This window comes from Micromys minutus (assembly GCF_963924665.1).
Source record: "Micromys minutus genome assembly, chromosome: 6".
NCBI classification, from domain to species: Eukaryota; Metazoa; Chordata; class Mammalia; order Rodentia; family Muridae; genus Micromys; species Micromys minutus.
The window spans coordinates 1,898,016-1,924,602 of record NC_137975.1 but is presented as its reverse complement, the minus strand read 5'-3'; the positions used below and the strand labels follow the sequence as shown (position 1 = coordinate 1,924,602).

Genomic DNA, 26,587 nt, shown 5'->3' with positions numbered 1-26,587 from the left:
ACATAGCATAAAAGTATTTAAATAGTGCCCCTTGAATTAACATCAAATTATGATATGTACAAATCTTACCTGATATATTTTCTGTATAGTGCCACCAACTGTGGACAACGCGATGGGAACAGAGGAAATCACGATTGTCAAAGGCAGTTCGACGTCTATGACATGCTTTGCAGATGGAACCCCAACTCCTAGCATGTCCTGGCTCAGAGACGGCCAGCCTCTGGGGCTTGATGCTCACCTGACCGTCAGCACTCAGGGAATGGTCCTTCAGCTCATTAGGGCAGACACGGAAGATGCTGGGAAGTACACCTGCGTTGCCTCGAACGAGGCTGGGGACGTCCGCAAGCATTTCCTCCTAAAAGTCCTAGGTACATAGCATCTAATAAGTACAGAGCACTGGGGATGCAGTGACCATTGAGACCTGGGTACCGAGTGTCGTACTCAGACTTGTTCTCTATGGAACAAACTGTGATGGAAACTTGACTGCGTTTCCATTTCTATTCTATAAAGTCACCTAAATTTGTTTAAAGCGGGTTGAGCTTGAATGGTGAGTTTTATGTATTCTAAAAGGCAAAAATTCCTATTCCTAAGATATTATGAATTGAAAAATCATGATACCCTATTAATATCAGACCTGTTCATGTGTATGAGAGTGTGTGTTTGCACATGCACAGGTTCACATGTGTGTACAGATGTGGAGGTAAGTGTGTCCTGGTGTTGGTGTTAGATATTGGTTTTGACTGCTCCTCACTCTGGTCTTTCAGCACTGCATCTCTGGACCTAGAGTCTCACAGGCCATCTTGCCCCAGGGATCTCCGCCTCCTGCCTGGGCATTGTAATGACAGGTGGCCACCATGCCTACCCTGCTTTCGCATGGGATCTGGGAATCCTAACTCCAGTCTTCATGCCTACAAGGCAAGAGCTTCACCTACTGGCCCATCTGCCCAAGCCCTAATAGATGCCCTTTTAACTTTTTCAAAGAATCCAAAGCACATCTGAAAATGAAAATTAGATAAAATACGATAATATTTATGCCCTTACCCCAGTAAAATTACGGACAGAACAATCACCTTAGATAGTCAATTTCTAGTTACTCTTGTGTACACTGAAAGTCTGTATTTTAAGTTCATAATACAACATTTTACCAGCAAAAAAAAAAAAACAAAAAACAAAAACAAAAACCGAGCATGAAGACAAATTACAATTTTGTTGTGTAACAAAATGTTGATGGTGGCGTAAAAAAGGGATAAATGAAATTTCCTAAAATGATAGTCAAGATTTTTTTCAGGTTTGCCCTGCAGTGGTGTTGGGGAGCTGCGGTACTTTCTCAGAACAGATTTGCTCCCTACTAAGAATAGCAGAAAAGAATTTGGGCAGGACTCCTGGTTGGCTGGGGCTACGGCAAGTTTTCAGAGCACTCTGTAATCTTTCTCGGCGCACCTATTAAAACCCAATTCTTTACGTGAATTTAAAAGTTGTCTTTATCCCTAGTTTCATTTTATGATGGGGGAACGCAGCATGCTCCTTACGTATTGCTGGTCCCCAGTGCTTGGTGTGATGTCTGACACAGACATTCTTGGTGTGTGTCTGTTGGAATGAATCGAAACCAAACTAGATAGACGTGAGCTGCGCTGATGCGAGTTTTAACTGGAGCAGAGACAGAGCACTGTGGAAATAGACCAAAGAATGTTTGAGTCTTCAAATAGGAAGATGGTGGTGGAAGACATATTTTCCCCCAGGATATTTAAAAACATAGAAAACACACGAAACTTTGGGGTTGTACAGTTGAGATGTGTGGGCTACAAATCCCCACCCATCAGCACGAGTTACATGGAAGAGATGATGCGGCCTAGTCTTCAGTGCTCACATCTTAACTGTGAATTTTATGTATATTATGTGCTGGACATGTTTCTATCTGCCAGTTCTGAAAGCCTCCTGGTTTTTTATCATTAAATGTCAGACAATTGAATTATCATCAGATGAGAAAAATGTTACATCAGGCCCCAAATTCCTACATCTGGACTGTGAGGCAAAGAAATTGAAAAAGTAATTATTTGGCTGTGGTGAGGGTCACGTGGTTAGCATAACACTCTGTGGGACAGTAAGTTCCAAGATAGATCTTCCCGTAGAGCCATCTGTGCCTGAAATGCAAGGACTCGCAGTGAGGTGGATTTGAGGATCATCGCCCGCGTCACCTGTAGATACAGAGCTTCATTGTGAGTTCGTCCTCGTGGGAAGTGAGTATAAGGGGGAGAGATGAGGCCCAGGTGAGGAGAAGAGCCCTCTGCGAAGGGCAGATAGACTCGTTAAAAGACAGGAATCATTTTCAGGAAGAATATGCAGCCACAAGCCTCTGCTATAGAGTCCCTCCGGCGAGAGGGAAGACGATGCTGAAACCACAAGGACCTGGTTGTCATGTGACAATGGAGGGAGAATCCAGAAGCAGAATTACAGACACATTGCTGCGGCACATAAGAGAGAGAATAGCAACGACGCTGCGGGGGGCGACGCCCAAAGCCTGGCGTTCCGGGATGAAGACGTCGTAGGATAATGTTTCCATGAAACAGAAAGTTGAGCGGTGTCTCCCCATCTGCTGAAAACAAATCCATCCCGAGCCTCACATGGAACAGGTGCCCCACATAGACCAACGCCTCACAAGGATGGATGCCCCACATGGAACAGATCACATGGAACGGATCACATGGAACGGATCACATGGAACAGAGCAGTGCCACTGCTCAGCTTTCAGACATCTCTCTGCTTGCTGCTGTACTAAATGCTCAGCTTGCGGTGGGAGGTGTCATGATCGATGGGTGGCTTTGAAAAAGTAGTGTGGCCAGGGCGCTAGAGCAAGAGAGAACATCAAACACCTCGAAGCCATGATGCCTTGAGCAGTTTTGGGAATTTCAGAACAGTGCATTTCTCCTCTCTCATCAGAGGGGCTTCTTTCTGCCGTAGAAGGCGATTGGTACCAAGACCCGCAGCTGGTGAATGCAGAGAATGGGAGACGTTGGATTGTCAGGTGTAATGGCACAGCTGTATCCTACCCCTGCCTCGGAGCCACGGGCATCATCACAGAAGAGCAGACCGACAGACTGTAAGGACCCGATGCATGGACACCCGAGGAAAACCAGTAGCTGCTAGTATAACAAGGCCATTGCACACATGAGTTTACAGTGATTGTCACCTTATGCATAAGACCTACGAGAGACTGTGCCTAACGAAAATCTCAGAACTGATAAAGGAGAGACTCAAAAAGTCCCAAGTCCCAGCAGAGAAGCTATCGGCAACCGATGGCCGATGGGAGAAAGACAGTTTTCTCCAGGGACACAGTTCCTGAGAAGCATGTCCCGGTGTCTTTCACTCAGGCACTTACGGCTCAATGCTAACTGGACTCAGCTCGGTGGGTGGCAAAACAGAGCACATAAGTCTGGGAGTCAAAATGGTGCAGGGCTGCTGTGTGTGGAAGAAACCAGAAGGGAGGGATGGAGATTTATTTAATAAAAATGCATCAGATGCTTGTAAAAAAAAAAAATCTCAAACTCAGATAAACTCACTAAAATTCAAGTGTGTATGTTAATCCTGAAGGAAGGCTCCATCTTTATCCTCTAAAAGGGAGACATTGTTGCGAGCTGTACTAACTACAGTAGCATACGTAGCTCTTTAGTTGCAAAGGGCAGTCTGGCTGTAGAGAGAAAGCCTGTCAGTCAAGAGTGGATTCTGACAGCACCGTTACCTGAATTGAAAATCCAGGGAATATTAAAAAAATGCTAATGTGCAGTTGATAGTTAGTGATAAAAATGATGAGGTTTTATTTCCACTCAAGTTCAAGGGGCTGCTGACATACCTGCACCGTCTGCATTCAACACGTCCGTTCCTTACCTCCATGGCTCTCCCTGCGCCACGTTACCAAAGCAAGGCTCATGAAGTTTGGATCTAGGAGAAGTGTAAGGTTGTGATTTAGTTAAATTATTTTACTGCTTATGAGAGAGTTGCCTATTGGTTAAAAAAAGTACATTTTTAAATTCCAGCTTTTTAAAATGGCATTTTTTTCACTTCTAGGGTTGATTAAATACATATGACCAAAGAAGGAACTTAAATTTAAAAAGAAAAGAGGAAATTGTGATATTGGCAGTAGAAACAGTTCCCTAACTCATTTATTCTTCAGTCTGTCATGAGTTTTCAACTAGGATGATTCTTCAGAACATAAACCGACTCTAACATTTCCTGTTTTAAGATCTGCCTTGGATTTTAATAAGATCTGAGCTTCCTTTTGTGAGGCAGAGGCGAACACAGGGCCCTCAGCATATCAGGCAAGCACTGGCACTGAGTGGCGTCCTTGCTCCTTTGCTTCTTTGTTAAGTGAGATGTCTGGGGCTGGAAGTAGCCATTGTTGCCCTGACTGGGCAGTTCAGATGTTTGCCCTTCTCTTGAGGCCTAGACCATGGTTAATCAATGATCTTGCAAAGTCCCTTTACCTCCAGCAGAAGTCAGCTCTGAACAGAGCAGAACAACGGGAGAAAGCCTAAGGCCAAGGAGTTGCCTCTTCATAGAACTTCTTAGAAGCTCCATAAAAAAGCATCCACTTAGACCTCCTTGGCCAGTAGTGCCACGTACATCCCATCTAATGCATTCTAAATAGGCTGAGATACAACAAATACTACTTTTCTAACCCTGACAAAACTGGAGTGACTTAAAGGCAGTTAATAGTTAAATAACATTGGGGAGAGACATGGAACATCTGTGTTAGGTTCCCTCCTTGTAAAATCAAGGGAAGGTTATTAGAAGATTATACAAGCTAGAGGTTGGGGAGAACCAGGGTAAAATAGTCGCATCTGGACCATTTCAAACACAGTCAGCTGCAGTTTCCTGCAAGACAGTGGCCATCAGTGCTCTGGCATGGACAGAGAGAAGTCATATGATTCCCACCCCTCCTGGAGGAGTTCTGGGCTGCCGGGGGCTGCTAGAACAATTGTCAGTGTTCTTTGGAGTTGCAGTCACTGATGTGACACACTGGCCAGGCTCCCGTGTGTCACTAATTTTACTCAGTGGGAAGTTAGAAGGAAGGTAAGGGGATCCAGCATCTGGAAGGTGGACAAAGAGGTTCAGAACACATCTCATACATGTAAGAAACTCACAAAGAATAAATTTAAAATGCTACATTGAAAAACAAGCTCACCAGTGATGAACATGGCAGTTAAGGTGGTCTCACCGCGATAATAATAATGCTAATAATCATAATAAATAAGGAGGCAGAGGAGAAAGAGGTACCCGAAAGCAAAAAGGAAGATACTTTATCATAAACAGTATTGTACCTCAGATTATGGCGATGGAAATAAAAGAAGTTATGCATTTTTCTAGAAATAATTGCACATGTATTTATTCATTCATTCATTCATTTACTTTAGCTTAGCTGTGAATCTTGATTGTGGAGTTGATTATGTGAAGGTATAAAGAATGAGTCTCAGTCTCCAGATTATGTGACCAAATGATTAGTAGATCCATCATACATGCACAAGGGACACTCAAAGAAGAACCAAAACCTGTCTGAATGCCAGCTCAGTTTGGAATGTTGTTATAAAACAGAAATGGAGCTGTTTAGCTGATCCTAGTATCTGTTTTTAGAGATCCAAACTGGGTTCCAGACAGGAAACACAAATTCTTGAGTATTCCCATTCAGGGCACTGAATTCCCACTTTTCCCCAAGTGTAAGAAATACAGGGAAAGTTCAAAGTGAGGCAGTTGGCCTTGGCCTGACACGTGGAACAGGGAAACATCTGGAGAGTTTGAAGCTCCAGCCCCTGACCTAACCTAGTCCCAGTGAATGTGAGAGAAGCGATTCCTAATGAACCTTTCTGTTTACATGACTGGCACATAGCAAGTAATAACTAAGAAAAAATAATGAAGAATTCCGTGTAGTCAAACCGAGAGCCAAACTGGTGCTTTCACCTCTTACAAGTCGCATACTGTGAAGTTTAAAGAGAGTAGAGAGTTTACAGAACATGGTTTGGGTTTTATAAGAAAGCTTCATACCACACCCACAGAATCTCGGTGATGCCTGGTAGTTAGGGGTGTTGGCTGAGAAACATTAAAGACAAGGCCAGTTGCAGGAGGAAGTAACCTCATTTGAAGTCTAGGTCTCGTATAAGTATATTAAAGAAGATAGTGCTACAAGCTTTAGAGATTGTTTTTTGTTTAATTCGATTGGCTATATGGAGCCATTATAATCTACTTATCAGGAAACCATATGTCAATGTTACACTGCATGTAAAATATATTTTGACGGTCATAAATCAGATGCATTGAAGTGTAAAGGGAGAAACTCTGGTATAATGATTAAGACACACAGACTTCCTAATTGTAGTCTAAAACAAAAAGGATAGATTTGCTGCGTCCTTTCTTTTTATACAAATGATAAACAGGCTGAAAAAAAAATTAGGGAAACAACACTCTTCACAACAGCCACAAATAATATAAAATATCTTGGGGTAACTCTAACCAAACAAGTGAAAGAGCTGTATGACAATAATTTCAAGTCTCTTAAGAAAGAAATCAAAGAAGATCTCAGAAAATGAAGAGATCACCTGTGCTCACTAACTGGCAGAATTAACATAGAAAAATGGCCATCCTACCAAAGGCAATCTGCAGATTCAACACAATCCCCATCAAAATCCCAACACAATTCATCAAAGAGATGGGGAAAGAGCAATTCTGAAACTCCTCTGGGAAAGGTAGATCAATGAATAAATTGAAGACCCAGAAATAAAACGACACATCTATCGACACTTGATCTTTGACAAAGAAGCCAAAAGTATACAATGGAATAAAGAAGCATCTTCAATAAATGGCACTGGTCTAACTGGCTGTCTGTATGTAGATGAATGAAAATGGATCCATATTTGTCACCTTGAACAAAGCTCAAGTCCATGAGGATCACAGAACTCAACATAAAACCAGGTACGATGAATTTAATAGAAGAGAAAGTGGGAAAGAGTCGTGAACTCATTGGCACAGGGGGAAATTTTCTAAACAGAACTTCAGTGGCTCAGGCTCTAAGATCAAGAGTTGATAAGTGAAATTGGAAATCTTCTGTAAGGCAAGGGGCATTGTCAATAGGACAAATTGAAACCTACAGATTGGGAAAAAATCTTCACTAACCCCACATTCGATAGAGGGCTAATTTCCAAAATAAAAAAAAAAAAGAAAAGCTCAAGAAAAAGGATAACCACCAAAATACCAAACATCCCAATCAAAAAGTGGGATATAGAATTAAACAGAGAACTCACAACAGAGAAATCTCAAATGGTTTAGAAGCACTTAAAGAAATGTTCAAAGTCCTTAATAATCAGGGAAATAAAAATCAAAATGACCCTGAGATTCCACCAATGAGAATGGCTAAGATCAAAACCTCAAGTGACAGCTCATGTTGGCCAGGATGTGGAGAAAGAACACTCCTCCATTGCTGGTGGGACTGTAAACTGGTACAACCACTCTGAAATCAATCTGGCGAGTCCTCAGAAAATTGGAAGTAGATCAACCTTAAAATCCAGCTATAGCGCTCTTGGGCACATACCTAAAAGATGTGCCACCACACCACATGTTCAGCTATGTTCATAGTTGCCCTGTTTGTGATATCCAGAAGCTGGAAACAACCCAGACATCCCACAACAGAAGAATAGATACAGAAAATGTGGTTCGTTGACACAATGGAGTACTACTCAGCCATTAAGAACAAGGACATCCTGAGTTTTGCAGGCAAATCAATGGAACTAGAAAATATCATCCTGAGTGAGGTAACACAGATATAAAAAGTCATGAATGGTATGTGCTCACTAATAAGTTGATATTAACCAAAAATCAAAACAAAACAAAAAATAAACAAACAAAACTACAGAATACCCAGGATATAATCCACAGATCTCAAAAAGGTCAACAAGCTGAAAGGTCCAAGTGAGGATGCCTCTGTCCCACTTGGGAGGGAGAAGAAAGTAATCATAGGAAAGGGAGAGAGGGAGGAACCTGGGAGAGTAAGGGGACAGGGAGTGAAAGAGGGGAACATGATTGGTGTAGGGTAGAGAAAAAGGACTGAATCCCTGAGGGCCAGCAGAAAGAATGGAAACAGGCAACCATTGGAGGTAGGGGCTCCTCCAGAATGAACCTAGGAGGTGAGAGATGCTCAGGACTCAAAGGGAGGGACCCTACATGAAATGCCCTACAATGGGGAGAGGGAACTTGTAGAGCCCACCTTCAGTAGAAAGACAGGGATGTGAAGGATGTGGCTACCCTACTACAGTCAAAACTCTGACCCATAATTGTTCCTGTCTGAAAGAACTGCTGGGGCAAAAATGGAGAAGAGCCTGAGGGAAAGGAGGTCCAGTGACAGGCCCAAAGTGGGATCCAGATCAAGGGGAGTCCCCAAGGCCTGATACCATTATTGAGGCTATGGAGCCCCCACAAAAAGGGACCTCTCATGACTGCCCTCAGAAAAACCCAACAAGCAGCCAAGTCAGATGAAGATATTTGCACCCAACTAATGGATAGAAGCTGCTGTTCCTGTGGTTGAACTAAGGAAAAGCTGGAGGAAGCTGGGGAGGAGGGTGGCCCTGTAAGAAGACCAGCAGTCTCAACTAACCTGAACCTCCGAGATCTCTCAGACACTGGGCCACCAACCGGGAAGCGTACACCAGCTAATATGAGGCCCCCAACACATATACAGCAGAGGACTGCCAGGTTTGGACTGTCAGAGAAGATGCACCTAACCCTCAAGAGATTGGAGGCCTCAGGGGTGGGAGGTAGGGTGGGGACATCCTTGTTGAGATTGTGGTGAAGGTATAGAATGTGAAACAGTCAGAGGGTAGATTGGAATGAAGATAAAATCGGGACTGTAAAAAAAAGATTAAATAATTTTTTAATTAAAGAAAATTTTAACAAAGATATTACAGTAGAACTTGTAGTAATTACTTTTTAAAGCATCTAATTTTAAGTAAAACACGTATATGTTTAAAGAAACGCAGAGCATCTCGCTGCATTTCTTGATGCCAGTTCTCTTTTTGAAGGTCTGTCCAGTTCCACAGAACTAACAACTCTTGTGCTCATTTCAAACTCAGTGGGACATCAGGTCCTGTGTTATGAGTCAGATTCTAAACTATGTGCCTGATTTAAAACAAAAACAAAGGCAAAGCCTCCTCTGCTCACCCTTGGAGCTGTCCAGCATCTCTTTGCCTGCCTCCTGAACCCGAAAGCCTATGAATTTTTCCCTGAAAATTTTCACTGGTCGCTGTGAAAGTCTGTTTTAAAGGGATTAAGTTTGGGAGGAGTTGCGCCAACGACCCTTAATGTTCCTTCCAAGTGTTTGGATTTTTTAACTTTCTCTGGAGGAAGGTAATTTTAGAAGCATAAACAGTAAAAGAGAACAGTCCTTCTGCCTAGACATAACAAATGTGCTCCGTGCAAAAATCACTGTTCTCAGTGTTTGAAACTTTGCCAGTAAGAGCTAAGACCATCTACAAATGATCATTCTGATTTCTATACGCTAAATGTTTTATGTCATAAGGATGAAAATTTGAATTGGATTTTTCTTTTCAAGCTTTTAAAATCAGATCAGCTAAAACTGATCCAAAACATGATAAATACCCAATACTGTATACATTCAACATGCATATATTATATGATATAATAACATATGTATGGAATATGAATGAATAGATGGGATATATTGTTGTAAATATTTTTATGTTAATGGTAAAGGCAAATTTTATATTATAAATATTCTTCATCAGTACCTTAATGTTCTCGTGTGTAAAATGTGCTCCCATTTTATTAGAACCACCTCACATCGATGCCTCTGAAGGACCCAGAGAGGTATCCGTAATTGTAAATAACCCACTTGAACTATCCTGCATTGCATCTGGAATCCCTGCGCCTAAAATCTCCTGGATGAAAGATGGCCGGCCCTTTCTACAGACAGAGCAAGTGCAGAGTCTAGAAGGAGGAGCGATTCTTCGAGTGTCCAATGCGCAGGTAAGTGTCTGCATTCGCATGGTTGCTCCAGCTGCTGTCATGTCTTATTCCCTCACACGTCTGTGTATCTGAATACATCGCCGATCTCTGCAGCTTTGTGAAGAGTAAGCTGTGTCTACAATATCCATGACTGGGGAAATAGAAGAAAGATAAAGAATCTGACAGAACTTGCGAAGAAAACCAGATGGATAAATACCTTCTGATTAACTTGAGCCTGTTTTCAAAACTCCATGTGCAACTGTGTTTTCTCAAGCTCCTACTCTTCCTGGGTAGCTCTTCACTGACCAGGTTAAGCAACCTCAAACACAATGTGTGAGATTTCAGAGAGCACTTTTAATCGCCAAAATTAGATAACACGGAAGGCTGGAGAAACAGTTTTAAGCAATGAACTTTCAGTAGAGTTAGATGGTTATTCTTGTTTATTTTCAAGAACCTATCTGAAATTTTATCATATTAAATGTATGTCTGGAAGATATTGTTATCAATAATAAAGGGAAATTTTATATTATGAAGATTTATCAGTATCCCGATGCCCTTATCTGTAATCTTTGGACAAAATAACAGCAGTAGTAACAACAACAATAATAACATTTATTATGTATTCCGAGAATCCAAAAGAAAATGGTACATGATATGGTTGTGTTGGTTTCCAAAGAAACATATAGCAACAATTAAATTCAACAACAAGAATTATAATTTCCGTTACTGCTACTGTTATATTGTTCATCCTGTATGACATTGAATAGCAAGGTCTATCTCAAAAGAGGCACAGGTCAGAAGCATAGTACCACGTGTGGTGGGAGCAGTTGGCATCAACACAGCTCACTGCCAGTGTCAGGGAGCATGTGACAGCAGGAACCCAGAAAGGTTCAATCAGAACCTTTGTCCCAAGGAAATAAAATGTCATGCACGATACAACCAGATGTGTGACAAGCAAACCACTGGAAACAGCACTGAGGAGGAAAATGAAGCATGGCCAAGCTGAAAGCTTGCCTCCCCCTCTGCTGCCTGTGACGTGTTGTCTTGACACTCTGTGCACACCTGTTACAGCATTTACACTAGCTGTTACACACCTGGATGACTTCCTTCGATGTACTTCTCAGCTCTCTGCCATTATGCTGGCCACATGATGTTTTCTTAGCAAATTCTGCATTCAACAGTATAGACATTTATTTCTTGGATTATCTTCTATCATAAAGGCTGTGGCTTGCTCCAGTCAAGACATGTCAGTCCTTCGATCAAATACATCCAGCTTAGCCACTCACTGCACATTCTTCTTCTGACGCACAGCACATGTCAATGGCGCTCCAGAATCTACAAACATCTACTTCATATTTCAAATTTATCAGCAGAGCACACTTCAAACTGAAACTATAAATAATTGCTCTGAGTCTCCAGAAAGAAGCACGTTGTTGGGAAATATTTCCCAGTGGAAGTAAATTTTGATGAGCTACCGGTAATGTGTTGTTCTTCCTATGGGGTTGAAAACCCCTTCAGCTCCTCCAGTCCTTTCTCTAACTCCTCCATTGGGGTCCCCATGCTCAGTCTGATGGCTAGTTGCGAGCATTCTCATCTGTATAAATAAGGCTCTGGCAGTGCCTCTCAGTGTGAACATTTGTCTAACATATGTTTTAACCACTTCTCTGGGTTTTTTCTTTTTTTTTTTTGTTGTTGTTCATTTATTTTTTTCCATGAATTACTTGATTCATTTACTTTATATGCCAATCACCAACTCACCACACACACACACACACACACACACACAACTCCTCTCCACCCCTTTCTTTTTGGTTCTGAGAAGAGAGGTCCCTCCTGGGGAACCCACCCTGACACCTCAAGTCACTGCAGGACTAGGTACATGCTCTACTCCTGAGCCAGATAAGACAGCCCAGTTAGGAGAGCAGGATCCACAGGCAGGTAGCAGTTGGGGTAGGCTCCTGCTCCAGTTGTTGGGGAACCCACATGAAGATCGTGTTGCAGTAAATATTAAAAAACAGAAATCAGTTTATCTCTTTACCGGCCCTCAGGCCTGGTTTTAGTTCAGAGCCCCACACACCTCTGGAGCCCTAAGGCGCCAGCACAGCCCAACTCGTCGGTGCAACTCCCGTCCCTGGGCAGTTTTCTACCACCTGTTCTCCTCCTCTGTCCCAGAGTATTTCTGTACCCCAACATCCCACACAAACACAACTCGAACGCCTGATAGCTTTTCATACAGGTTTTTATATTCAACTCTCAATCCACAGATCCTCTACACAACAAGATTGAATCAAATAGACAAAGATACAAACTGCCCTTCTATATGAGATATTAGATCTGTAAAATACTTAATGGTCATAGCTTTATAACACCAATCAATATCACCTGGGTCCAGCTGGTTCTTGGGAAGCTCCATGTAGCAATGATCTTTAACCTCCGTCCTCTGACCTCCTCTGACCTCTCAGCCCTCTCTACTTCCCTCGCCCCACCCAGTCACTGGCTTTCCTTTATTTTACTAATTAAAATGGAATGGTTCAGTTGGACTAGCCCGCCCTTCGTGGGGAAGTGGAGTTAACATTAAAATACAAACAGCTTCAGGACACTCTACAAGACCAAACTGCATGGCTGCTACAGATGTGCACGTGGGTGTACTAGGTCCCTCTCAGTAAGCTCTTAGGTTGGTGGTTCAGTCTCTGAGAGCCCCAAGGGTCCAGGTCAGTTGACTCTGTTGGTCTCCCTGTGGAATCTCTATCCCCTCCCAGGTTCCTCAGTCCTACTCCCAACTCTTCTATTTTCCAAATGTTCTACTCTTAACCATTTTTAAAGGGAGTTTGTGAAGCCAGCAAAGAGATTTTTTCAAAACCCATAAAGTCAAATTTGAATATAAGATTTTTTAAATGCTAGTATTCAGAGAATGTCCAAGTAGTAGAATAAATTTTTCTTAATAGTATGGTTTGTCAGAATAATATCTCCAGATGTGGTGTTCATATATTGCCAAATGTATAGATGGAAACCAACATCCAGCAGAAAACATGTATGAGTATTTATAGATAATTGGTTTAGACTTAATCAAGTAGATTCTGCCATCAGTGTGACACTGAAACCAGATGCATTCTATCGCTGTATATCTCGGTGACAGGTTTGAAATGTGGTATTAATTTGCTTGACTTAGTAATCTGGTGTTGTTTACCAGCTGTTTCTATAAACATACTACTTCCTTAAGAAAGAGTGTAACTGAAGTTTATGATTTAATAAATGAAGTTTATGGAAATGCAGTTTATATAACTTGAACCTATGAATGCTTATTTCTTCAAATTAAATATTGAACATCTGAGCCAACATACTTGGTGCTAGATCTTCTACAAGTACACATAGACATATATAACTGTTTACTTATAGATGCCTTTTTATATTCTTATACCAGAACTTCTTTCTAAACTTCCTTTATACATAATTTTATATACATAACAGAGATGTCGGCCAACGTGTGATATTAAAACCCTGACATTAGTGAGAGTTTGTTTCATCTGTTGCACTTCCTTGTATAATTTTGCCTTATATGGGAATCTTACTAGTTCTTGTGGAATTTTATCTTCATCACCAGCACCAGCATGGTAACACTGCATAATGTGTTTGGGTTTTGTAGGTGGAGGATACAGGAAGATATACCTGTCTGGCATCCAGTCCTGCAGGGGATGATGATAAAGAATATTTAGTGAGAGTACATGGTAAGTTTGGTGATTTCTGTTTGATCTCCACACAATCCTAGTTAAAAACTCTACTAGAGAAGATCTTGACATTTTATAATGCATCATGTCCATAAGTTGAGAAATATGTTTTATTCTTAGTGTTAATAATTTAAAAATAACAGAACACAAGTTACAACAATGATTAGAATAAAAACAATCCTTAATCTTACCACACAAGGATATGGTGTGTCTTTTCAATGTGTACACTTTATTGCAAACTCTGTGATCTTAGCTGGGCATAGCAGCACACATCTGTAGCCCCAGCTTCTAGGGAAGTTGAGGCAGGAAGATTGCTTAAGCTTAGAGTTTGCAACTGACTAGGGAAACAAGAAGATTCTTAATATCAAAAAGAGACAGTTCAGAACACAGGACTAAAGTTGCTTTGTGTCTCGGTGGTGTGACGAGCGTTCTTACATGACAGATCTATTCTGCACCGTCATGTTTAAGACTGCATGCTGTCATATGTCTTACTCTTGATTTAGAGTTATTTCTGCACATTAGGACAGTCTGCCTTTTTATTTATATTGACCACACGTCGGCTAGTCCCTTTATGTTTTCAGTTTTTCTGTACTACACTTCCTTGTTTACACGTGCATGCATGTGCACATATATCCATTTAAAGATGGTATGAAGCTTCCCTGGTATCCCTTACTCAAAATTTAGGCCTACCTAAATAAACCCAAATTATGACTTGCTGAGAAATGTACCTGTAATAATCAGGACAAAATGGACATAGTTTTTCATATTGGGATGGGCAGTTTCTTATTTGGTGATTTTTATAATAGTCAGGGGAAAGTCTTACCCAGTGCAGATGCTGATGGAAGGACATCTTTGTGCCTCCATTTCCTGGCTATCTATCGAAGGGTGATGGTGATGTAGTTATTACATCATTCGTGTCTTTGTTGGAAGGATTCTATTATCTAATCAATATGAAAGTGTTCAATAAGAAAGACCCAGTTTGTTAATACCCTGGGCCCTACATTATGTGGCAGGCTGTTCAGGTCTGCGCCTCTCTCCTTGTACAGTAGACCTAACAGTTGCTGGACACTGGTAGGTCACTGCATCCCATTTATCAAATGCACTTGATACGGTGTTTTCACGCTCAGTGCCTCCTAATATTGCTGGAATGGATGAAGCCCAGGACTTCTCTGTATTAAGGAACAGACAGGTGACTTTGGAATGCAAATCCGATGCCGTGCCTCCACCCGTGATCGTGTGGCTCAAAAATGGGGAGCAGTTACAGGTAAACCTTCCGCCCAACTCCACAGATAGTTTGTTTTGAAAAGGCAAGGTCAGTTGAGAAGCCTTTGCTAGTGCTCAAGACCACATCACTTCTAAATGCTTGTGACTTGAAACTGCACAGGCAGACACAGGAACCTTCCCTGCCATCCCTTCCTAGCCTTTGCTTCATTTGGGCCGAAACACAGCTAAACTCATGACCCTCTAGAAACTGACACATGGTTGTATAGCCTAGAGACTGAAGTCCTAATTGAATGCTCAGCTGTGTCTCTAAAAGAATAGAAGCCATCAAGGGTACATAAGAACTGGCCTATCACGTCTCCAGGGTAAAGCTATCACTGGAATTTGGGAGTCTGGAATGGCCAGACACATCTGTAATATTCCTACTAACATGTCTCTGGGCCCAGAATCCTAAGGAGAAGCTCAAGTTCTTCTTATGGTGTCCTAAGGTTGGGTGATGCCTATCTGCTGACAGGGCAACAGTTTGGAATTCTTACTAGTCACTTACAGCCAATGAAAGCTGACTCTGAAGGCTTTGGTTATCCTAATTCCGGTAGGGGCGGCTTTCCAGAAAACGTCCTAAGGAGGACTGATGAAGGCTCGATTTGAACCATCTGTCCTGTCTTGCTCTTCCTTATTTGATGGCACCAGAGGCACTGTACCCCTGTGTTAACCAAAGTCAATGAGTCAATGAGAGAGACTAGCTATTACATAAACCAACCTGCCACACAGACACTCTCTGGTTCATGCTTGCTTATCTTTGCTCTTATCAAACAGTATGTTAGGTCTGAAGAGATGACATAGTAGGTAAGGATGTTTGCAACTCTCTCAGAGAATATACCCCCTATAAACACACACATACACACACACACACACACACACACACACACACACACACACCATTAAAATAATCAAAATAATGTTTTATATTATTTCACTGACATTTTGGTGACAGATTTTACTTTTTGAATCCAGGCAACACCTCGAGTAAGAATCCTGTCTGGAGGCAGATACTTGCAAATTAATAATGCAGACCTGGGAGACACGGCCAATTACACCTGTGTTGCCAGCAACATAGCAGGAAAGACTACAAGAGAGTTTATCCTCACTGTAAATGGTAAGAAAAATGACTGCTTCACTATTTGAAAAATTCACCAAGAATATTCAAAAAGGTGACAATATGTTTTATGAACTTACTCAATAAATCCTTGCAGTCATGCTATTAGCTTGAGAAAGCAACACATAGAACTTATGTTAGACATATATTGCAAAATAATTCAGATTCAAATTGTAGACCTGGAGATATATTTCATCATCATAGAGGAAAACAACACACACACACACACACACACACACACACACAGGATTATTAGCAAATCCAGATAGCTTGCATCCGGCTGCGAGGAAGGCATCACACTACATCTCTGTGCCTGACAAATGGCGTTTCACCTGCTCTCATTGGTGGTGGCTTTCTCACGTGCTATACATATGCACAGTGTGACGACTTTCCTAACCAATGCCTTACTACTGTTATTTTCTTAAATGTGCATATCTAGATGCCAAAACTTGCCAAAATTCAGGAAAATGTATAGATTTCCCCCCATAACAGTCCCTTTGGATTTTAACACAAGGAATTTTACAACATGCTGGATGACCCGCACAGCTAATAATCTCTAATACTAAAATTAAAGTTCAGGCTTTGTATTCCCACATGAACTCTATGATTAATAAAATGCCTGTTCTGAGACTCACATGATTAACCACAGATGTGTTTTTCATTAAAACAGCCCACTTTCTGTTCTTTATTTAAAGGGAAGCTATTCCAGCATTAACATTCTTTGACCATTATTTGGCTAAAGAGAAATAAGAAATATCAACTTTAATTTGCATCAGACCCAAGCAGAATTTCACTCACGCCTGTCTCACAGGGACCAGATTTCTCCTGCTGTACGTCAGGATTTAGATTCTTCTCCCCATTTCTTCTTCATTTCCAAATGCAGGATATCATCAGTGAGACTTCAAGAGTTAGACTTTAGTGCTATTTATCCTACGGTAGATTAGTGTAGACAAAGCTAATCCCTCCATCTACAGTTGTCCTTACACCCCCAGGTTCCTAGTGAGGGATTTGCTATTTGTCGTAACTAGATTGTTGTGTTTGCTTCATGTTCAGTTCCTCCAAGCATCAGTGGTGGTCCCCAGAGCCTGGTCACGCTCCTGAATAAGTCGGTCACCCTTGAATGCCTTGCTGAGGGCGTGCCAGCGCCAAGGCTCACCTGGAGAAAGGACGGTGCCGTGCTAGCTGAGACCCATGCAAGGTAACAGTTCTAAAGAGGGGAGATGCAGCAATGAGAAACTGGAATGGAAACTTCAAGTGATTTTTCCTATTGTTTGGATCTTGATATTTTTAGAATCAACATTTTCATCCTAAGACGAGAATAAAAATTTAGCATTTTGCAGTCATGGCTCTTATGATTTAATTCTTCAGGAGCACAAGCCTGTCTGCTATACACCTTCACACTGCAGGTTCCCTGTCCCTCCTCCAGTGGCGCTGTACAAATGTCTCACCCGAAACAGAAGAACACTCCCAGCAGATTTCACCGAGTCTTTAACATTTATCCGCGTCGCGGTGTAAAACTGAAAAGGTCGATCCAGAAGAACTTATCTGTGATCTTTCTTACAGATACTCCATCTTGGAAAATGGATTCCTTCATATTCAGTCAGCACATGTCACAGATACCGGGCGGTACTTGTGTATGGCGACCAATGTGGCTGGGACAGACCGTAGGCGAATAGATTTACAAGTCCATGGTAAATATACGTTTACAAATAAACAAATAAATAAAAACAGGCTTTGGGTCACTTTTTTTTAACTGAAACTCTTGAGCTAATAAAAACCTAGGCCTCAAAGACTAAACATATTCCACTGCATTATGAGCCAGCCGATGCTTTCTCCTTCCTGTGGGTAATATCATAGTAGAGTCCGTGACAGTTCGAGGTGCCTTAATTAAATGCAAACTAATGACAGGTTTTATCAGATAGCTGTCTGTTTGCTCTCTTTCCTTCTTAACTGTTCCAGTTCCTCCATCTATTGCTTTGGGTCCTACCAATGTGACGGTGACAGTGAATGTCCAAACTACCCTGGCTTGTGAAGCTACGGGGATACCAAAACCGTCAGTCAACTGGAGAAAAAATGGACATCTTCTTAATGTAGATCAAAATCAAAATTCCTACAGGTAAGAACATTTTTAACTGACACAATTGTGCCTAGTTATTGGTACTCTATGATATTCCAATACATTTATATGATGTTGATTGGATCGGGAAAAGAGGCTCATCTGTCACGCCATACATGCATATTTCTTTGTGTTAAAAACAATAGAAATCTGTCAGGGGCTGGCGGCACACACCTTTAATCCCACCACTCAGGAGGCAGAGGCAGCAGATCTCTGTGAGCTCAAGGCCAGCCTGGTATCCAGAGGGAGTTCCAGGACAGCCAGGGCACAGAGAAACCCTACCTTAACATCCCCCCCCCCCACGAAAAAAGAAACAATAAAAATCCTTTCTGACGGCTCTTTTGAAATGTCCAGACAATTAGTCAGATGTTCCTCTAGGCAACTCTCTTCCCAGCCGCCACCAGTGCGCACCCCTCCCCCATTATTCACTTCTTAGCTTCTGTTAGCTCAACTTTTATCTTCAATGTATAATGAGAACAAGCAGAGCCTTTTCTCTCCCTGGCTAATTTCACTTAGCATGAAGAAATAAAGATAATTCTATAGACAAAAAAATATCCCACCTAACCTTTGGAAACAGCTTTTAAAATAACTAGCGTTTTAACCCCATCAACAGGGTCATGGGATATTTAAAGAATAAAAAATTAGCTGGTTACTAGAAAATACTCCGTGCATGTGAACTTTGATTTGTAATCTATTTTTTTTAAGTTGAAGATGCAGGATTTCTATACAGAACAAACTCGCAATGGCTGCTTTCGAGGTCGGCAGGCACCTTTAACCTCGTACGCCCAGTGTCTTCTACAATCTCATAACAACGGCTATACACCTCTTCTCACGTAAAACACAAAAGCATTCTCTGGAAGTCAGTATAAGCATCAGTTGTAAAATAGAAAGATCAAATTTAACACCCTGAAATGCAGTGCCGCTTTTTGGCCGAGTGGTTAGGTAGAAACTAACCGGTTTCTCCAGTTCGTCCAGCCTTCCTGCTGGAGTTCCCTGTACGGCCTGGCTTGTGTCCTGAAGGCTGACATTTGAGTCACTGATCATTTCTGCCACTTTAACATTCCTTCACCTCAGTTTAGCTAAGATTCCACCGTCTCATCAAATCTGCTGGAGTGCTCACACCAAACACAGTCACGGCGATACTTTGACAAGAAGTAATTCTGGTTTACCAGGAAAGACGAAGCCAAGAATGATTCCGCTGAAACTCTAGCAGCGCTGTTTCTCTTGCCGTTCAGTGTCTAGCCTCGGTGGCATGTCCTTTAATCAAACCCACGTCTCTTCTCTTTTTTCCATTTTCAAATGTATACTAGACATGCATGCATGCGTAATTACATGTGCATGGGTACATGTGGCCGTGTAGCAGGACTGCACATATGTGTGCGTATGGAAGCCCAAGGTGAGCATTAGGAATTGTCCCCCAGTGCCAGCCTGCCCACCAGTATAACTGTCCCTGCCTGCCAGTTGGCTCTGGGGCCCTGTCTCTGCCTTCCAAGTCTCTACTACAGGAGGGATCTCTGTCCTCTTGGCATTTATGTGGTCGACTGGGGATCTGACCACTGGGCTCCACATCCGTTGAGCAATCTCCTAACCTCCACACCAAATGGCTTCTCTTCCAGCATCACACAGTTTGAAATAAAACTGATGCTTTAATTTGAACGTACATGAAGTCATGTGAGAATGTTTCTAAGGCTTCTAAACATCCATTCACTTTGCTTTATTATATTAATATATATTATATATAATGTATTAATTATACATTAAGGAAAGATTGCCAACAGGCTTACATACATAAACATATTACAGCTGTTAAATATATGCATCACATATATGCTGCACACATATACTTTACATGTGTATACATAGACATGTATAATATACATATGCCCATACAGGTGTGGATATGTATACACATGGCACATCTCCACAATAGCCATGAGTCATAACATACACACTAACATGTGTGTAAAGCATAGGGGTGGGGCAGTGAGCCAGCGAGAGCTGTGCTCAGTTACACGGCATGTAAGTAATCGAATCTCTGTCCCCGAAGTCACTGATACAGTCATGAGAAGCATTTCGAATGGAGCCAGGCATAAATTCCACGCTGTCACATAGTAGCTGTCAATATACTTCATCTACTAGGAGAAGAACTTTGACTATGATACACGTGTTCAGAAAAACGTTCAGGCAATTCTTCCAGGCTGCTGTTTCTGATTAACATAAAGCTCAGATCCTTTGCTGTATAAGCTTAGGTTTTGATGTGCAAGCCTTGTGTCAGAGAGATGAGGCTCATTCGACACGACGGAGGAGCGCTTTCCCTCGGCTCCTACCCGTGCCAACTGCAAAACACGGGAACTAATGCATGGGCCTCGTGCTTGGACTCTCTAGGCTCCTTTCCTCGGGCTCTCTTGTAGTCACCTCCCCCTCCGTGGACGACACTGCGAGTTACGAGTGCACAGTGGCGAACGAGGCTGGAGAGGACAAGAGAACCGTGGACCTCACTGTCCAAGGTAGAGCGAGCCCGAAAGCAGGTCGGTGGGCACACCGCGCCGCCCGGTCTCCAGACAGCCCCCTTCACATCTGCTTGGCACTCCCCAGCGACGGGGACAAGGGGAACGAGGCTCTGGGAATTGGAGGGATAGAGTGAAAATGTGGTTTTCTCTTGTTGCTCTTTTAGTTCCTCCCACCATAGCTGATGAGCCTGTGGATTTCCTGGTAACCAGACAGGCCCCAGCAGTCATGACCTGCTCTGCCTCTGGAGTTCCAGTTCCCTCCATCCACTGGACCAAAAATGGCATCAGACTGCTTCCCAGAGGAGAAGGCTATCGGATTCTGTCCTCAGGTAACAAAACCCTGCTCTGCGACCTTACTCTCACTGAGTTCACAATGGGCAGCTGTGGCCCAGACTTATGATGGAGTTTAAAACCCTTTGTTCCTAAAATACAATTATGATAAGAGGGAAAGGAAAAGAATCTAGAAACAAAGTAACACGTACTCTCCAATAAGCATGCACCGAAGTGTGAGAAGCCACAGACTTAGCAAACACTCTTCTTACAGAGACCCGCACTTCCCCACTGACAAGACAAGGTGTATTTAAAGTCTTAGTGCCTAAGACGGAACTGGACTATCTTGAGACTGTGTGACTCAGATAAGCTTTAGCGCTTTCTTTTTTGTTTATTCTTCTCTTACACAATACATCCTGACTGCAGCCTCCCCACCCCTCCACAACTCCCAGTTCCCCTCCCCAGCTATCCCCCTTCCCTCCTCTCAGGCCCACCTACCTCCCCTCTCCCCAGATCCACTTGCTCTTCCATCTTTAATGTTCGTATAATTAAGCAAAAAAAGCTGGGTGCTAAATATTGCAACTTGCTTTTGATAGTGGTAATAGTCAGTATTTATACAATGTGTAACACTGAGAAACACTATCTAACCCACCAGTCCCCTCCATCACCTCCCTCCCCCACACCTCCCGCTCACCTGCTTTCCTTCAGAAAAGATCGGGTCTCCCAGGAATATCAACCAAACACAGCTCCAAAAAATGCAGAAGACAGGGGCAGACCCTCCCCTCAAGGCAGGGTGAGACAACCCAGTAGGAGAAAAGGGGTCCTAAGAGCAGGCAAGAGTCAGAGACACTTTCGCTGTTAGGAGTCCCGCAAAACCTCCAGATAAACTATATTGTCCTAAGACAATGTATGTGTCTCTTTAATCGATGGGAAATAATAGGACATTGATTCTCAGCTTATAGCTTTGGTTTTAAGGCAGAATGTTTTGGCTATCTCAGATAAATCAGCGATTGGTTAGAATCCTATCCTGAAACAGGAAGTTACACCGGTTTTCCAGAAACCACTGTAGAGTAAAACTTTCTTGGGATTTTAAGCCGAGTTGCCATAAAGTCAGCACTCCATCCAGGGCCACTCTCCAAGGGGCGTCCGATCCATTAGAGATGCTCACGGAGTCGTCCAAAATAGCTAAACAGGAAAGCAATTCAAATCCCGTCAAAGTGCTACCAACACAGCAGGAAATCTGTTTGGCTGTAAGGAAGGGAAACAACATGACACCCGCTAAAATGAATGAACCTCAAAAACACGCTTACAGCAAGCGAAGTTAGGCAGTTCCAGCCTGTGATTGTGCCTCAATGGAGCACTGACAACAGGCAAACCCGGAGAAGGGGCAGAAGGTGGGTGTGGCCCACGGCTGCGTTTCAGAGCTGGGAGTGGCCACAAGTAGAAACTAGTCTCCTGGAAGGTTTCTGAAAGTAGCTTGCAGTTATCATTAACAATCCAAATAGTAAAACAAAATTAAAAAACCCACTCATTAAACTATATTTAATGGCCTTTCAGTAAGTAAAGTATTCATCAATAAAGCATTAATAATTAATTAATTACTGTTGGTAACGTCAAAAAAAACATGAGAAACATGGAACTTGCTGCATTGGGAAAGCAAAGACACAGTCCATGGTAAATCTTTTTCTGTGGGAGGCAGGAGGATTGTAAGCTCCAAACCTCCTTGGCATCATATGAGACTTCAGGATAGTCTTGGGCTATGTGGTAAGACCATGTCACAGAAGCACAGAAACAAGAAAACAAACAAACGAACGAACGAACGAACACTTTATTTTCCCATTAGGAGCAATTGAGATATCTGCTACCCAGTTAAACCACGCAGGAAGATACACTTGTGTTGCTCGGAACGCAGCAGGCTCAGCACACCGGCATGTAACCCTGCGTGTTCAAGGTATGGAAGGTCGTTTGTTTACCCAAATCTTTCTGGTGGGCTGATGGGTGGAGTTCTTCTCTAACATGTGCAAATCCTGGGGTTTGCTCCCCAGCACCACACACTAACGTTTTGCTGGTCTTGGGGGGCACTATTTATTCATTTGTGTTTTTATTCTTTCTCGTGTTTTATTCTTCAAAGATGGTACCATGTTACAGTTCAAGTCACCACAATGTCTTGGGTTATGTAAACCTGGAAGATATTGTTTGATAGTCTACAACTGCACGTGATCACAAACTATACAGAACAACCTAAAGGTTTCTTCTTTGGTTTTTGTGATCTCTTCCACCGTCAGTTTTTCTACCTGCATTTTCTACTACAGCTACCATATAGCAAGATCTAAAAGACGCATAAGCACGCCAGGCTTGTCTCCTCTCCTGCACAGTCAGCTCACTAGTGTGTGGGGTTGTGGATTTGGCACATTGAAGTGTATCACACTAGCAGGAGCTCTGCTATATAGTGAGCAGTGCTGTTCTTACGCTGATCGGCTTTTGCAGAGTCTCCGGTCATTCAGCCCCAACCCAGTGACCTGGATGTCATTGTAAACAACCCCGTCCTGCTTCCGTGCGAGGCAACAGGGATACCCACTCCATTCATAACTTGGCAGAAAGAAGGCATCAACGTCATTACCTCAGGTACTGACCCCGATTTCAATAAAGATTGTTCAATAAAGTGCACCATGCTTTGTAATTCAGAAATCTGTGTGCCTTCTTACAAAGTGAAAATAAACCTGGTCTCACTCTGCTTCTATGACTGTGGTATAGGCAAGAGCCTTGCTGTTCTTCCTGGTGGCAGCCTACAGATCTCCAGAGCTGTTCGGGAGGATGCTGGCACTTACATGTGTGTGGCTCAGAACCCAGCTGGGACAGCCTTGGGCAAGATCAAGCTGAATGTACAAGGTACTTGAGTGATTCGTCCTCGATGCCTTCAGGGATGTCTGTGACAGTCCATACTAATTGCTCACATGTAAATAGACGAATCTTCATCGTTCACTTTCGAGACTTTGATTACCTATTGTTAGGCATGGCTTAAAGATATGACACCGAGTGTCCCGAAATTAATGGCTTATAAGTTTTCACTTCTTCTGGGGAATATAGTAAACTCTTTCCTTCCGTGTGAAATGTAAGTCTAGCCAGCATATCCACACTTTATAAACTGAGTCTCTTGGTCTCAGCATCAGACCAGCTGTCACAGTTCACACCGTGACCAGTCTCCCTTCTTTCACTTCAAGACAACCTCAAACTGCAAATGTTGCAATATTGTCAATTCCCATCTGCCACCAAAATTGGACAGTAATTCCTGCGAGTAAAAAATGAAAAGGACAGTGTAACATTCAAAGAAAGAAAGGGATGGCAAAAGACCAGAGCCTCACAGTGCATCAACTGTCCTGCCTCACTTCAGTACATTTGGTACTTGTGCTATTAATATCTTACTGCACCCAAGTTATAAATTAATCTTCATCATAGGCGTGTGTGGGGGAAAACATAGTGAGTACAGAATTCTGTGATAGCGGTTTGACATCCATAGGGTCTTGCAATATGTCCACTCTGAAGAGGGAGCGAATGTACTTGTTCTTCTTCATGGTAGCATATTTAGTAAGATTGGTTTTAGATTTATTTTGCTTTTATTTCTGTGTGTGTGTGTGTGTGTGTGTGAGTGTGAGTGTGAGTGTATGTATGTATGTGTGCATTTAGGTATGTGCACATGAATGCCGATATGCACAGAAACCAGAAGAGTGTGTCAGATCCCGTGGAGCTGGGGTTACAGGCAGCTGTGAGCGTCCAGTGTGGGGGCTGAGAACTGAGTTCTGATCCTCAGTAAGAGCAGCAAGTACTCTTAAGCACTAAGGGCCCTTATCCAGCCCCTTGAGAACAGAGTTTTTATCAAGAAAAAACAGCCCAAAGTTGTTGAGGTGGCCCTGAATTAGAGTGCTTGTCACCTGATAACCTGAGTTTGCTGCCTGGGAAAGTAAGAGAGAAAGAGAGAACTCACTCCCACTGGTTGTTCTCTGACCCCCACACCTGAGCTGTGCATTTTCACACAAAGGAAACAGCAAAAGATAACTTTAAAATTACAAAAAATCAGGGATTCGTGTGTGTGTGTGTGTGTGTGTGTGTGTGTGTGTGTGTGTGTGTGTGTGTGTGTTAGAGAGAAGTGTAGTGGGGAGATGAAGTCAGATGGAGGAAGAAAATAATTTTCATGTTAAACTGACTTTTATAATATAATTTCTGCGTCTTTCTAGGATAGGAAGTAAATTGGTAACAGGTTTCAAGATACTGAACTTAAATGAATTAATCCTAAACTTCCTCACATACAGTACTTCCTACAGAGAATTAGCAAAAACAGTATAGCTCACATTCCAGACATTTGAAATCTTAATCTCAAGTTGTACAAAAACAAACAAACAAACAAAAACCCCAAAGACTGAAATGATGAATAATGGAACTAAGATGCGCTGGGTTATTTTATTCGGCCAATAATGGAACTATGATACATTAGGCCATTTTATTACGTCAATAATGAAACTAAGACACATCAGATTATTTTATTAGGTCAATGGCTAGGGTGGGTTTCTCTTTAGGAAGGAATGAGGTAAGAGATCAACAATGATTAAGGACAAGCCGTCTTGCCAAATTGTTCATACTGGTGTGACCAGACAGTGGTGAGCAAGGAGAAGGCAGAAGATCATGAAGGAGACTAGACCAGGACAGGGCCGTTGTCCAATGTTACGCTATGGTGGCCTTAACTTCCATTCTCTGCACAGCAGGAAGGTGCAGCCAGGACGATGGCTCTGTTTAGGCTAGATATTTCTGGGTTCCTTGTAGATATTACCTTTGGGGACAGGCAAGGATGGGACTGAAAGAGTGGTTAGATTGTCTGGCCAAGGCATCATGGTCTGAGAGAGGAAGCCAAGGCAACATGGTCTGAGAGAGGAAGCCAAGGCAACATGGTCTGAGAGAGGAAGCCAAGGCATCATGGTCTGAGAGAGGAAGCCAAGGCATCATGGTCTGAGAGAGGAAGCCATGGCAACATGGTCTGAAGGAGGAAGCCAAGGCAACATGGTCTGAGGGAGGAAGCCATGGCATTAGGGTCTGAAGGAGGAAACCAAGACAACATGGTCTGAGGCAGGAAACCAAGGCATGAGCTGCAAGAGAGCTAGGGAAAGCTGTAGGTGAAAGATGTCTGTGAAGATATAAAAGCCAAGACTGTTGACACACTTGAAGGTTGGAAAAGAGGTGTTTCCTGGGCTTCAAGTTTGAGCTTGAGGGAGAGAAAGTGTGGTGAGTGACACTCGAGTGACAGAAGCCATCCAGGAAAGGCTATGGCAAGCGAGTTACCCGGAGATAGCCCATCGTTTTGCATGGCTGCCATGGGTACACTCTGGAGATGTGCAGCCTCAGAGACTTTGTTCCGTGGCTGCTTCCCGCTGCCGATCTGCCCTTCCTGCCACTGTTACATAACCTAGTGATCCCTTGGCACCAGCCCACTCTACTGGGCAAATTTGCCGCGGCTCCGTATGAAGGTGGACTTGCATGAATTAATGTTGTTTAGATGAACTGATGACGTTAGATTTCCTGATTTGATACAAATAATTTTAGG

The 26,587-nt window shown here is 42.6% G+C and overlaps 1 protein-coding gene across 1 annotated transcript in view; it reads left to right on the top strand.

Moving 5' to 3' along the window:
- The window catches only part of HMCN1 (hemicentin 1), a gene marked incomplete at its 3' end in the record, with an annotated part of 402,129 nt that overhangs the window by 321,183 nt on the left and 54,359 nt on the right, over positions 1-26,587 (top strand). Inside the window, exons 68-80 of the mRNA XM_080917798.1 lie at positions 90-368; positions 9,824-10,020; positions 13,643-13,724; positions 14,852-14,988; positions 15,960-16,101; positions 17,155-17,299; positions 17,665-17,792; positions 18,061-18,217; positions 20,603-20,724; positions 20,892-21,056; positions 22,841-22,948; positions 23,485-23,622; positions 23,752-23,886. Of these exons, the coding sequence (XP_080773924.1) occupies positions 90-368; positions 9,824-10,020; positions 13,643-13,724; positions 14,852-14,988; positions 15,960-16,101; positions 17,155-17,299; positions 17,665-17,792; positions 18,061-18,217; positions 20,603-20,724; positions 20,892-21,056; positions 22,841-22,948; positions 23,485-23,622; positions 23,752-23,886 (1,935 nt within the window). The remainder of the gene's footprint in view (positions 1-89; positions 369-9,823; positions 10,021-13,642; positions 13,725-14,851; positions 14,989-15,959; positions 16,102-17,154; positions 17,300-17,664; positions 17,793-18,060; positions 18,218-20,602; positions 20,725-20,891; positions 21,057-22,840; positions 22,949-23,484; positions 23,623-23,751; positions 23,887-26,587) is intronic.